Raw genomic sequence first — 13,596 nt, 5'->3', positions numbered from 1 at the left:
ACTTCTCCTTGATGCTATTTCCGATATTTTTGCTTTCATTCAATAAAATTTAAAACAAAAATGTTAACATTTTGACATTTGACTTTGTTGCAGTTTTTTTTATCTCACCCCGTATATGAAAATATTGATGTCCTGTTTATTAAATCGAAAATTACAATACTTTTTTAAAAAGTCTAATAATATATTCTATATGTTAAAGTATTTTAGGGTCGGGGTCGGCCCCGCACGGCTACAGCCTTCTCTTACTCGTTTTACTTACACAGATTTGATGCAGATTTTGTGTCTTCGTCGCTATCCTTCCAAAAAAAATGTTTTGTAGGAGAAAAATATTTTAAGAAATGGACGATTTTGCTATAAGGACGATTTTTGGGAAAGGAACCCTTCGGATTTTTTTAGTCGATATGATTAGAGCCAATAATACTTTAGGAATAAATATTTATTTTCTTAATTTAAGACAAAAATACCCATAAAACAAATTGTTGAAATATTTAAGAGTTTGACACAGAAAAAGTTTAAGAAATACTTGATAAAAAAAAAAAATGAAAAAACATGACTTTCGGTTCAGAAATCTTAGTAATAATTCAAATAAATCCACGATATTCAGTTCGGACAAAATCTTTGGCAAAATTTTTTCCAAAAATTCAGTATTTGTATGCCTTGAATAAATCTATATTGTTTGTAACAAATACTCTTCAACTACTACCGCAAAATCGTGAAAGATATTAACAACCCGATTTTTGATGAAGAAGCAAGTATAAATTCAAGGATTTTGGTCTTGGTAGTCTATTAAAAATATTCTTAATAAGAACTGTAGTGAACTGTCCATATATGACCAAGATTTGAAATAGCATTCAATTCTCCACCACCTTCTCTGGCTTCTCTCAAAGGTTCACTCGGGACGATTTATTTTCTTGCTAATAACTATGTTTTACGAATTTGTACCTTTAGGTACTTTTTCTCCCTTCGCAGTGCAATGTTTAAAACAATTCTGATTTACTTCTCCCTGCACAAAGCCCGAACGATCTTCTTTCAAAATTCTTCTTTCTAACTCTAAAAATCCAAAAAAAAAAAAAAAAATAATAATAATAAAAATCCTTTAATTGTCATATATAAGGCAACTCTTAGATTAGGATTATCTAGATTTGTGAAATATGACGGTACTAGTTTTATTCAACGATGTAAACCAATGTTGCATTTTTGAAACATACAATATATCACAACGATATTAGATTTTGGCATTTTTTCGTTTGTGTCAATTTCCCGTTTACACGGTAAGTCTATGCAATGACAAATGATATTGGTTTAAAAAAATCTTTGTGATATCATTGTTTTTACTTAAACAAAAAAAAGGAACAAAGAAGTAATTGAATGGTGTGTCTATTTTCCAAAATTCACTGAACTGAAAATCTCAAAACAAATTAAAACACAGATGGAAAAAGTGTAGATTGCTTACTATTTAGGTATTTAATATTCTGAAAGCGTAGCATTTTTTATTATACAATATTGTTATAAATTTCCAATATAATTATCGATTTAGGACTTAAACAAATAAAGACCAAAAATTGGCAAATTGAATGTGTGACTTAAAGAATTGAAATTGATACGACGTCTATTGTCTTGATTTTAAAAGCTTAGACCCTAAAGCCATTGATGACCTCCATATGCAATAAACACAATTCAAAATTCAGTTTCGTTTTTAGAAATTTTCATATTTTCATAGCGAGTAGAGCTTTATTGGTACCATTTACATTTTCACTTCTACGTTTTATAGATTAAGTTGTTATACTAACGTGTGTGTGTGTTTGTTTGCCTGCTCTGTTGTCTGTATGAAAACGGCGAAGGCTATGACAACGACCGACGACATGACAATAATAACAATGACAAAAAAAAAATAAAATGGTATAGCTTCATCACTAACAATTGCTGGGGGACACAAGTGGCACAATGGGATGACGTTTTTGCTTGACTTTGATAATGTCATGATGGAGCGTTGATTTGGCTTCAAAAATAAGTTGGACCAATATTTGACGACATTTGATGCCCTCCCATTTGCATTGTCAATGCACTGTGTAGATATGAGACTAAATATATACTTGTAAGCAAGGCCCCGGCTTCTGTCAGTTTTGTTGGATCTGGCCAGGAAAAATTTGGCCAACTATTTTCCATGTGTAACATTTTAATTGTGCATTTTTTCTCAGGAATAAGATTATAAATAAGCATGGACCAAGAGACCAATATTCGTGGACTTTTTTAGGATTTTGTTGAACCGCGTTCAACAACGTAGTATTAAGTATAATGAACTCCAAGCAAATCGTTTAAATATCTTGAATTATAATTGCATTTAAAATAGCTTAAGTATAAATCACATTGAATTCAAATCTAAACGTAAGATAACCGTCAAAATATGGCAACCTTAAAACCCTTTAAGTTTTCACTCAATGGTTCAGGCTACCATTTCTTGTATTCAATACCTTTTGTTACATATTTATAAAATGTCTGATGCACAATCTGCACAGCCATTTTTCTTACTTGGATTAAAGCAGTCAAACCGTTCAGAACAAGAATAAAATTCTATTTGCTCCACCGCTTAAAAAATCAATTGCCTTTTCTTTTCTAAATATCAATTACAATCACAAGAGTTACCACCGCAAATATTTACACCGCTACAGTCCATTCTCCACGGCCAACTCCCGCGAATGTACATGGTCCTCACGAGCCTCTAAGGAATTGGAAAGTTTTTTAAATTATCCGGATTACGTCCACCGCTTTACTCGAAGATTTCCTGGAGAAGAAGTTCATTAAGACATGGATAAAGGGTATGTAAATTGTTATTAATTTGTGAGCACATAGGGTTTTGTTTCTTGTTGATGTTTGAATTCACACAAAAAAGTGAGTTTGAACTATTGTTACAATTTATAACCACAAATGTCCAAGTCGCTGAAGTCAACTTTCTTTTTGTAAAGATACAAGTTGGCCCGCAAAAAAAATACATCCGCAAATACAATTGAAAGAGCAAACCAAATAATTTCAGTTTGCTTATCCGCTTAAATTACGCAACATATATTGCATCCACTTGTATATAACAAAATACTCTTCATAATTTTATTGCTGCCCAGTGGATCATTTCACAACAGGAGTTGTTCTTGTAGTCTTTTTTTCATTTATTCATCTACGGCTTTTCGCTATTACTGTCTCTTTATCGAGCTCTGAAAACAGACTCAATAGCAGCAGCATCTAATTCCTCTAATTTGCTTTAAAATATTCGCTTCGTCATTACATTACGGATAACAGCACCTTTGCACATAAAAAGAAAAAAGTGAAAGACAATAAACAACAGCCAACAACATATTGGGTTGTTGGAGGAATTGAAACGCATTAATCTTTAATTAGGCAACTGCTCTATCTGTAGGTAAAAAAAACTCATACTCTTAATCATCAAAAATAAAAATTGGTACGGCGACTGTTAGAAGTACCAAACGACATACTCTCTTCCTTTAAGAGCAGCAAACACAAACAGAGTCGCTGAGAACTTAACAGTGTTAAGTACGCCAGACTCATTTTTGGTTGCCATTAACATCAAACGGCGCAGTCGCTGTTAAAGGAGACCGCATACATACATTTCTCTTCTGTCGACTAAACACCATACCCAACAGCGCTGTCGCTAAGTAAGCCTCAGTCATTGCTCTCCATACATTCATCAGATTGGATATCACATTGTTGTTATTCCTTAGCAGAGGAATAAAACTAAACGCATTGATCTCATATCAGTGAGCGCACATGTTATCCCATCAGCTGCAGTAACCACATGCGTACTCATTTTTTACAACAACAATTTCATATTTGTAGTATCATTAAGCTCTTGTAAAGCCAGCAGAATTTCTTCTTGAACCACATGGTCAGTGTGGGTTGCAAAAGAGGTTGAACAATAATTAAAATATTATTTGACAAGTGATAGTCGTTTAGTGTCGGCAAGAAAGAATTTATTTTATTAAATTAGAATTAATAAAGAATGCTGGTACGTCAAACAAAATTTATAAAGCTAATATGGACATAAAGAAGGAACAAATCATTATATTGGAATACACAATAATGCCGTCAAAAAAAATCTATGGAAAGAAGTGAAACCTAAGCAAAATCCCAAATACAATAATTAAAAAGGAGATTGTTGCAATCACAGAGGTGAATAAAACCAAACGGAAACAAATCTAAAGTGGAAACATTAACACTGCAACACATTGACACAAAAAGTAAGGTAATTTTGTTTTATTTTACAAAATAAAATATTAAAACACCTCAAAACAAAAGACATATCTATTTCTTCACCCAAAAAAAAAAAAAAAAAAAAAAAAAAAAAAAAACAAATATCATTTAGAACACGAATCAAGCATAAAATAAGCACAACAACAACTCAAAATTTACAACAACCAACCAGATTCCCTATTGCGAAAGAAACGGTGCAAAGTATAGCAAAAAGAAAAGAGGAAAGAGATGACAGTTGGTTAATTTGATGTTTACATTCTCATGCACTATTTATGAAGTATAACAGGTAAGGTAGGAGCATTTGAAGTTACCTTTCATTTACGTTTGACATTAACTTACAGTAACAACGACGTTACTACGTTTATTTATATGCAAACAAATATTATTACCAGTTGTCTGTTAGTAACAACGCAATACCAACATTAAAGCTCTCTGACATACTTTGCCTTTACCTTTTGAAAACGAATAAAGATTTGGTGCATTATATCTCCACACTAGTTCTAAATATTGATCGATTTGTTACATAGCTGGGTTTGTTTACCTATATAAAAAACCTTAATTTGTAAATCAAGTAAAAACGTCATCCGTATTGCAATATATTGCAAAGCTTCAACAGACAGAATCTCATAAAGTCAACATATTTCTGACTTATAGCGTTGCTCAAGGAATCTAAACAGAAATATTATAACTTAACTTCTTAAAATAGAGGTCAAAAAAAGTAAACAACAATCATAATAATTAGCACACTAGCATTGCAAGATACCAAAATATATCACTTAACCCTTCATTCTTGCCATTTTGAAAAATTTGTTTGGGTTAACGTCAATTGAATAAATATTGGAACAGTTTTGGAAAAGCTTTTTTTGATTTAGTTCGAGCGTTGTGCTAGAGTAAGTTCGATAAATCAAAGTTGTCTGCATACAAAAAAAAAAAAAAAAAAAAAAAAAAACACATCGCTTCAAACAAGCTTTCAATCCCTTCATTAAATCATTAAACCAGGAGTTATGCAAGAAAAATTATCTAAAATACAATTTGGCTTAAACATTGTTGATTGATTTAAAACGCTTTCCATTTTCAAACAATTAAAAATTTAGGCGAGAATTTATGTGTCTAAACTTATATTGAAATCATACTCGTTCCGGTTTCAAACGAAGAGCGATCACGAAGGAAGAACATATCTAAAAGAAAAATTCTTCTTGTGTGGCTGTATTACTGTTGACCACAAGAATTACTATTTTTCCAACGCATGCGCAGTTTGACCATTCTCTGAAATTGAACGATTGGGAAATAAAATTAGAAAGATATACGAATATAAACAAGGTAAACTGAAAAATAAGTTTATTTTCCATTCAGAATATTACCAATCATTTTAAATTATCGAGAATTTGTATCTCTATTTACAACTTGATACACAAATTCAGAGCAAAGTCTACATTTGTCCATAAGCAAACTTCTGGGTGCAACTAATATAGTTCGATGTTTCTCTGTAATTTTCTAGAGTTTTCTGAATCGGTGATTTTCTAATAGCAAGGATTGTTACAAGCGAACCATTATTCATTTTTCTCATTGCGTTAAACTTCGACAAAATTTTCACGATATTTGCTTAGACTGTAACTACGGCAAACATCAGTTGACGATTACGAGGTTTAAATCCCTCATTTATTTTCTCAAGCTTAACGTTGCAGATTGTTCAGTTTTAAATATTCAACAAAGAATATTTTTATATCGTTGAAAAATCTTCAATTTATTGAGTAAAATCCTTTTGAGAATTATAGTTGCCAGATTTTTTTGTTTCGAAAATCATTATGACCTCTCCCAATATGGGTAATGCGGGTGGCCTCGCTCCTCAGAAATTTATATTTTTCTCAGACCAAGTGGTCACATTCTGTGCTGATTTTGCTCAAATACCCGTTCAGGACCACACTGCCTCTAGCCTTCAGGTTGAACTTGATGACTTAGAAAGACGGTGGCGTCAACTTGTTCAGATATATGAAAATGAAATGACTTCTTCCGATCCCACCGTAACTAAAGATGCTAGAGGGGAAATACATGGTAAATTTACCGAGTGCTGCCGATCTTACAAAGAATGTAAATCCTCAATTCTAGACTTAATTCAAATCGAGAACCAAAAATTCCTGAATTCCGAACCGATATCAAAAGAAGAAAATGTTTCCCACACTGATAGAGTTTTTTCATTGAAACTACCGCCTTGTGACACTGAATTCTTCAGTGGTGGCTACGATAAGTGGCCAAGTTTCAGGGATATGTTTTCCGCCGTTTATATAAACCATACCAAATTGTCACCTGCGCAAAAATTGTTTCACTTGCGGGCAAAAACAAAAGGGGAAGCAAGTATGATTGTAAAAAGATTTTCCTTAACGGATAACAATTTCGAACTGGCATGGAATGCTTTGCGTCAACGCTTTGAAAATAAGCGTATTCTGATCAATCATCAATTGCGAAAAATATTTCAAATTGAACATGTGTCGGTAGAGAAAGAGAAATCCCTAAGAAATCTTCAGTATACAATTAATAATTGTTTATCTGTGCTGCGTACTTATAATATATCCGTGATATCTTGGGATCCAATCTTAATATATTGGGTCTCATCCAAATTACCTGAAGATACCTTAACCGCATGGGAAAGTTCTCTGTCAAACAATAAAGAAATGCCTTCATGGGACCAATTAGATGAGTTTATCACCAAACGTTTAAATATGATTGAATCGGTTTCTGATATACGAAAACCGCATTCATCCACGTCTCAGAAAGTTTCCGCATACAATACTTCTACGGAAGGTTCTCCGAAAGCATGTAAAGTATGCAAACAAAACCACCCTTTAAGAAATTGTTCAAAATTCCGATCATGGCCTCTTTCAGACAAAAGGAAATTTGTGTTCGATAATAAAATTTGTGAAAATTGTCTTTCCTATGGTCATATTGCCAAAAAATGCAAAAGTGAACATCGCTGTCAATCATGTCGGCAATCTCACCACACCTTATTACACCCTGATGAAAGCAACAAGAAGATAATTGTTTCAAATGTCTCCAATCAAAATTGGCAAAAGCCAAAATCAGCCTCCGCTTACCTTGTTGAAACATTTGAAGATGAAAAACCGACCACTTCTGAAGCTGCCTCCTCCGCTTATAATGAAATGTCCTATGTTGAATCCCATTTCTCACAATCTGGAGAAAGAACCGTTTTGCCAACTGCATTAATTGATCTAGAACACCAAGGCTTTTTGTTTACAATTCGGACATTTATTGATCAAGGGTCACAAGAAACATTCATTTCTAGTCGAATAATAAATCGGTTTGACATTCCGACTAAGAAATCATTCACAAAGATTTCAGGTCTTGGCGGAACTCTTCTTGAAAATTCGTCAAAAAGTTGTCAAGTAACTCTAAAGTCCAGAAAGTCAGACTTTAAGATAGCTACTTCCGCAATTGTTGTTTCGAATCTAAATCATTTAATGCCAGCCTCCCCTACCGTAATATCCGACTTCACAACTTTAAAGAGATTAGAGTTGGCTGATCCCAAATTTTTCAAACCAGCTCCCATCGACATGCTTATTGGTAGTGACATATTGCCGAGCATTATAAAACCAGGATTAAAGAAAAATATTTCTGGAAATCTGTTGGCACAATGTACCGAATTCGGATGGATAGTCAGTGGGAAACCAAATTGCCAGCTTATTGCTTCATTTGCCTCCTGGACGGCCACATATGATCCACTGAGTGAGGAGCTAAGAAAATTCTGGGAAATAGAAAATATTTCCAACGAAAAAACTTTGTCAGCATCTGATATCTGGTGCGAGGAATTTTATAAAAGAACTGTTCAACGAAGATCAGATGGTAGATATGTGGTAAGGTTACCATTCAAACAGGACTTACCATCGGACAAATATCTCGGTTCTTCTAGATCTGCCGCTATGGGTCAATACCTAAGGATAGAGAAGACGCTAGAAAAGAATCCAGATCTAGCAGGAGAATACAATAAAGTACTTTCTGAATATGTTACTTTGGGTCATATGGAGTTAACCACAAAATTTGAGATTTCTGAAAATCTCCATTTTCGTTCATACTACTTGCCACATCATGCTGTCGTAAAGCCCGATAGAACTTCAACGAAAGTAAGAGTCGTATTTAACGCATCTAAAAGAACAGACAACGGTGTTTCACTAAATGACATACTTTATACTGGTCCCACACTACAAAATGAACTCACTAACGTTGTTTTACGCTGGAGATTCTTCAAATATGTTTTCAATGGCGACATACAAGAAATGTACCGCCAAATATTTGTGCATGAGAAAGATCAACAATTTCAACGAATTCTGTTTCGGTCTTCTCCGTTAGAAAAAGTTGAAGACTACTGTTTAAAAACTGTTACTTTTGGGGTAAATTGTGCACCATACCTGGCGATACGAACTTTGCTCCAACTTAGCGATGACAATAAACACTCACATCCAACGGCATCGAACATTCTCAAGAGTCAGATTTACGTGGATGACATACTATCGGGAGCACATTCGTTAACTGAAGCAAAGTCCTATCTGCATGAGGTAATTGACTTGTTAAAATCCGCTGGATTTCCTTTGAAGAAAATTACGTCAAACCATCCTCAAATACTCCTGAATCTTCCCCCGGAGGATCTTCTTAGCGAAGATTTCTTACGATTAGAAGATGTCAGTGAAACAAAAACTTTGGGTATTCAATGGAATGCCAAATATGATTATTTCTTCTATAAGGTGACACATTTCGATTTACCCACTGTTGCCATAACAAAACGTAAAGTTTTGTCAATCGTTGCAAAATTGTTCGATCCTGCTGGTTGGTTAACACCCATAATTGTAGTCGCGAAAGTTTTAATGCAACAACTTTGGATTGATGGGACTAATTGGGATGAAGAAGTAACAACACATTCCTTCGAAAAGTGGAATGCCTTTATTTCCAAATTTGCGGACATCGAGAATATTAAAATTCCTCGTTGGGTACATTTTTCATCCGAGACTGAAATTCAAATTCACGGTTTTTGTGATGCCTCAGAGAAGGCATATTGTGCATGTTTGTATATACGTGTTAAATCCTCAAAAAATATTACTTATACCAATCTTCTTGTTTCCAAGAGCAAAGTAGCTCCATTAAAAACTGTGAGCCTACCGAGGTTAGAATTATGTGGAGCAGCGATGTTATCCAAACTTTTAAAATCTGTTTGTCAAAATTTGGAGCTTTCCTCTCCCGAAATATTCTTGTGGACTGACTCAACAATCACCCTATCGTGGATTAGCAAACCGCCTTTTTACTGGAAGACCTTTGTGGCCAATAAAGTGTCTGAAATTCTCGATAATGTGGGAAATGCAAACTGGAGACATGTTGCATCCGCTGATAATCCTGCGGATCTTGGCACTCGAGGCTGTACAGCTGAAGAACTTCAAGCATGTAGTCTTTGGTGGAATGGACCACATTGGTTAGCAAAGGAACCACAACACTGGCCAAAACCCGCCTCTCTCAAAGAACCAGAACTTGAAAAGAAGGTATTTGCCATGCACGCCCAAGTTGTTGAAGATGATCTCCTAGAAGATTTCTCATCACTCAACCGAGTCCTACGAGTCTTTGCTTATGCATTTCGCTTCATAAATGGGTGTCGCCGAAATAACCCATCTGGATTGCGGAAAAACATTTTACTTGCACATGAAATATCCTTCGTCAAATACTACCTCATACGATTGGCACAAAGGATACATTACCCATGGGAATATCAGGCACTCGTCTCAAACCAACCAATACCAACTAAGAGCAGACTATTAACCTTGAATCCTACTCTAGATGAAAATATGTTACTGAGAGTAAATGGTCGCTTGGCCAATTCTGATGCACGGTACAATGAACGACATCCGATTATCCTCCCGGAAAAGTCAAGATTTTGCAAGTTGCTGATTGAATTCACACACACTTTGCTACTTCATGCTGAACATCAGCTAATGATACGGGCAATTCGACAAGAGTTTTATATAATCCGATTGAAAAGTGCCGTTCGTTCATGCATTCATAATTGTCGAACATGTACCATCTACAAACATCACATTCAAAACCAAATTATGGCCGCCTTACCCCTTGAGCGTTGTACTTTTTCCCTCCCCTTTACCAATACAGGTCTTGATTTTGCCGGTCCTTTCGACCTCAAAACCTCACGCCTTCGAAATGCAAGACTGCACAAAGGCTATGCCGCAATTTTTGTCTGCCTGTCGACACGAGCAATTCATTTAGAAGTCTGCTCCGATTTGTCTGCTGAAGCCTTTTTGGCAACATTCAGTCGATTTGTTGGCCGACGAGGCCTTCCTAAACAAATATTTTCAGACAATGGAACCAACTTTGTTGGTGCCAGTCGTTCGTTAGCTAAAGACTATAAGACTTTTCTACGCTCCGCTGAAGAACATTTAGTCTCAAAATACAACATCCATGGTTTCACTTGGCACTTTATACCGCCTCACGCCCCACATATGGGTGGCTTATGGGAAGCTGCCGTTAAAAGTATGAAAGCCCATTTAAAGAAGGTAGCGGGAAAACTGAAATATACATATGAAGAGTTTTCCACATTACTAATCAGAATTGAGAGTATTCTAAATTCTCGACCATTGTCACCGTTGAATGAAGAGCCTAGCGAGTTAGTACCGCTGACTCCTGGCCACCTACTTAGAGGAGCTCCTCTTATTGCGACTCCTGAACCATCCTCTGATAATTTATCTCTGATGAATCGATGGCAACGATTAAAAACTCTCCAATCACACTTTGCCAAACGCTGGAAGAACGAGTATATAACAAATCTTCAACGTAGATACAAATGGAAACGAACGCAACGAGATCTTGCCCCAGATAATTTCGTCGTCATCAAAGAAGATAATCTTCCCCCGACGGAATGGCGACTTGGACGCGTGGTTAGAGTGTTTGCCGGAAAAGATTCAAGGGTTCGTGTAGCAGAAATTCGCACGCAAAACGGGATCATAGTACGCCCACTTGTAAAATTATGCATTCTCCCCAATTGTTAACTTTTCCCCCTTGCTCACAAATTTAATAACCTTTTACATTTCAGTAACGTTTCTAGCTTGCCCAAATGCCGTATCTGCCACGAGAGGCACTTTATAAAATCATGCCTTACTTTCCAAAATATGAGCGTTACAAAACGTCGACATGAGGCACGTCAAAAAGGTTTTTGCTTCAATTGTCTGTGTACGGCTCATACCCGCGAATGGTGCCCAAGCCGTAAAACTTGCATGGTATGTCATAAGGGTCATCATACCTTGCTACACATCGATGCTAAACCCAACAATCATTCCTCCTCCAAATCGACCCCAAAAAACCGCTCATCATCACGAAGTTGCAGCCTTGAACCTCCAACCGCCAAAAACCAACAAAGTCGTCCAGCGAAACAACAAAACCGTCCATCAGCCCACACATCAAAACGATCTACTTCAACATCAACGCAACGCCGTCACTCCAACGTTAGTGACAGACTAAGTTCTCGAACCAAATCGCATGTGTTTTTACCCACAGCTCTTGCAAAGGTGATTACTGTAGAAGGTTGCGACAAAGTCCGATTGCTGATGAACTCAGGATCAACGCAAACTGCAATTTCAACCAAATTGGTGGAGCGACTTCAGTTACCACTTACACAGAGGGCTGGAAAGACTTTTACTGCCATAAACTTGCAATCTTTCCATGACGAGTCCGTTAAAATACACATCACTGGCGAAGTCCAAAATCCATTGCACATTAGCACCCCGGAATCGACGAAAGATAAAAAGCACCTATCAATATACAACCACCTAACGGATCTGGCAGATCCACATTTCTTTAACCCTATCAATATAGAAATCATGATAGCAAACGATCAAATTCCAAAAATTCTAAGAGCCGGCCTAATTCAAACCACAACCAACATGCCAATTGCCCAAAGTTCAGCCTTCGGTTGGATCATATCCGGAAGCTGCCAAGTTTGAAGTTGCAGTCCAGCAAAAGGGGGCGGTATGTTGAACCGCGTTCAACAACGTAGTATTAAGTATAATGAACTCCAAGCAAATCGTTTAAATATCTTGAATTATAATTGCATTTAAAATAGCTTAAGTATAAATCACATTGAATTCAAATCTAAACGTAAGATAACCGTCAAAATATGGCAACCTTAAAACCCTTTAAGTTTTCACTCAATGGTTCAGGCTACCATTTCTTGTATTCAATACCTTTTGTTACATATTTATAAAATGTCTGATGCACAATCTGCACAGCCATTTTTCTTACTTGGATTAAAGCAGTCAAACCGTTCAGAACAAGAATAAAATTCTATTTGCTCCACCGCTTAAAAAATCAATTGCCTTTTCTTTTCTAAATATCAATTACAATCACAAGAGTTACCACCGCAAATATTTACACCGCTACAGTCCATTCTCCACGGCCAACTCCCGCGAATGTACAGATTTTTTAATTTTTTTCCCAACAGACCAATAATCTTGATTTTTTTAGGATTCTTTTTTTTAATGACCAACAGATTGTAAAAATATTTTTCACGGACAAAGTGACCAATAATCGTGGATATTTAAATAATATTTAATAAACACCATACCAATAATCGTAGACAAATACACACAGAAATCGCAATTTTTTCAAGAATATTTTTAAAGGACCAAAGGTCCAATTGTCGCGTTTTTTAATATTTAATGAAGGATAAACTTATTAAAAATGGTTAATTTTTTAAGAATAATTTGGCAAGAATCTTGAAAATTCAGTAGACTATGAAAGCAGAGATAAAAATAGAATTCGCGTGTTTTAGCGTTTTGAAAGTTTACGTAAACTAATTGGACGGGGCAAGTTAAGCTTAAAATTAATTGGAAACTGTTAATTTTAAGTATATAGTGTCCTGGCCAATATTGCAGATAAAAATAAAGTAAGTGCAGGTAAAAGTAATAAGTAAAAATATTTTACAAAATTATTTGTCATAATATTCTACCATAGTTCCAAGAAGACATCAAGAGTCTAGATCTTACCTAATAGTCAGAAATTAATATATATTAATATCTTATTTTAAACATAAAGAAATATTTTTTGTGATTATGTGCAAAAATTTCCAATGAAGCGATCATTTTAGAAGAATGACAGCAAACACAAAATTATCGCCTAGAAAGGAAATCTATATGGCCACTGCATGTCAAAAAATATTTGAATCAATTTTCCCAAAAAAATAAAATAAAATAAAATAAAAAATATATATCGAAAATATTTCGAAATGTTTACATACTACACCACCACATAGTGGTAAGGGTTTTATGATTTATGCATGCC

At 35.3% G+C, this 13,596-nt stretch overlaps 1 protein-coding gene across 1 annotated transcript; it reads left to right on the top strand.

The window, feature by feature from the left end:
• Positions 1-2,268: 2,268 nt before the first annotated feature.
• LOC131803429 (uncharacterized) lies at positions 2,269-12,723 on the top strand. The gene is made up of 2 exons (XM_059124723.1): positions 2,269-2,816; positions 11,354-12,723. The coding sequence occupies exons 1-2, from the start codon at positions 2,806-2,808 to the stop codon at positions 12,258-12,260; spliced, it is 918 nt and encodes a 305-aa protein (XP_058980706.1). The 5' UTR covers positions 2,269-2,805; the 3' UTR covers positions 12,261-12,723.
• The last annotated feature ends 873 nt before the right edge of the window (positions 12,724-13,596 follow it).

This window comes from Musca domestica, unplaced genomic scaffold (assembly GCF_030504385.1).
Source record: "Musca domestica strain aabys unplaced genomic scaffold, Musca_domestica.polishedcontigs.V.1.1 3, whole genome shotgun sequence".
NCBI lineage: Eukaryota > Metazoa > Arthropoda > Insecta > Diptera > Muscidae > Musca > Musca domestica.
The sequence above is the reverse complement of the archived record's forward strand: the minus strand, read 5'-3'. Positions and strand labels throughout refer to the sequence as shown.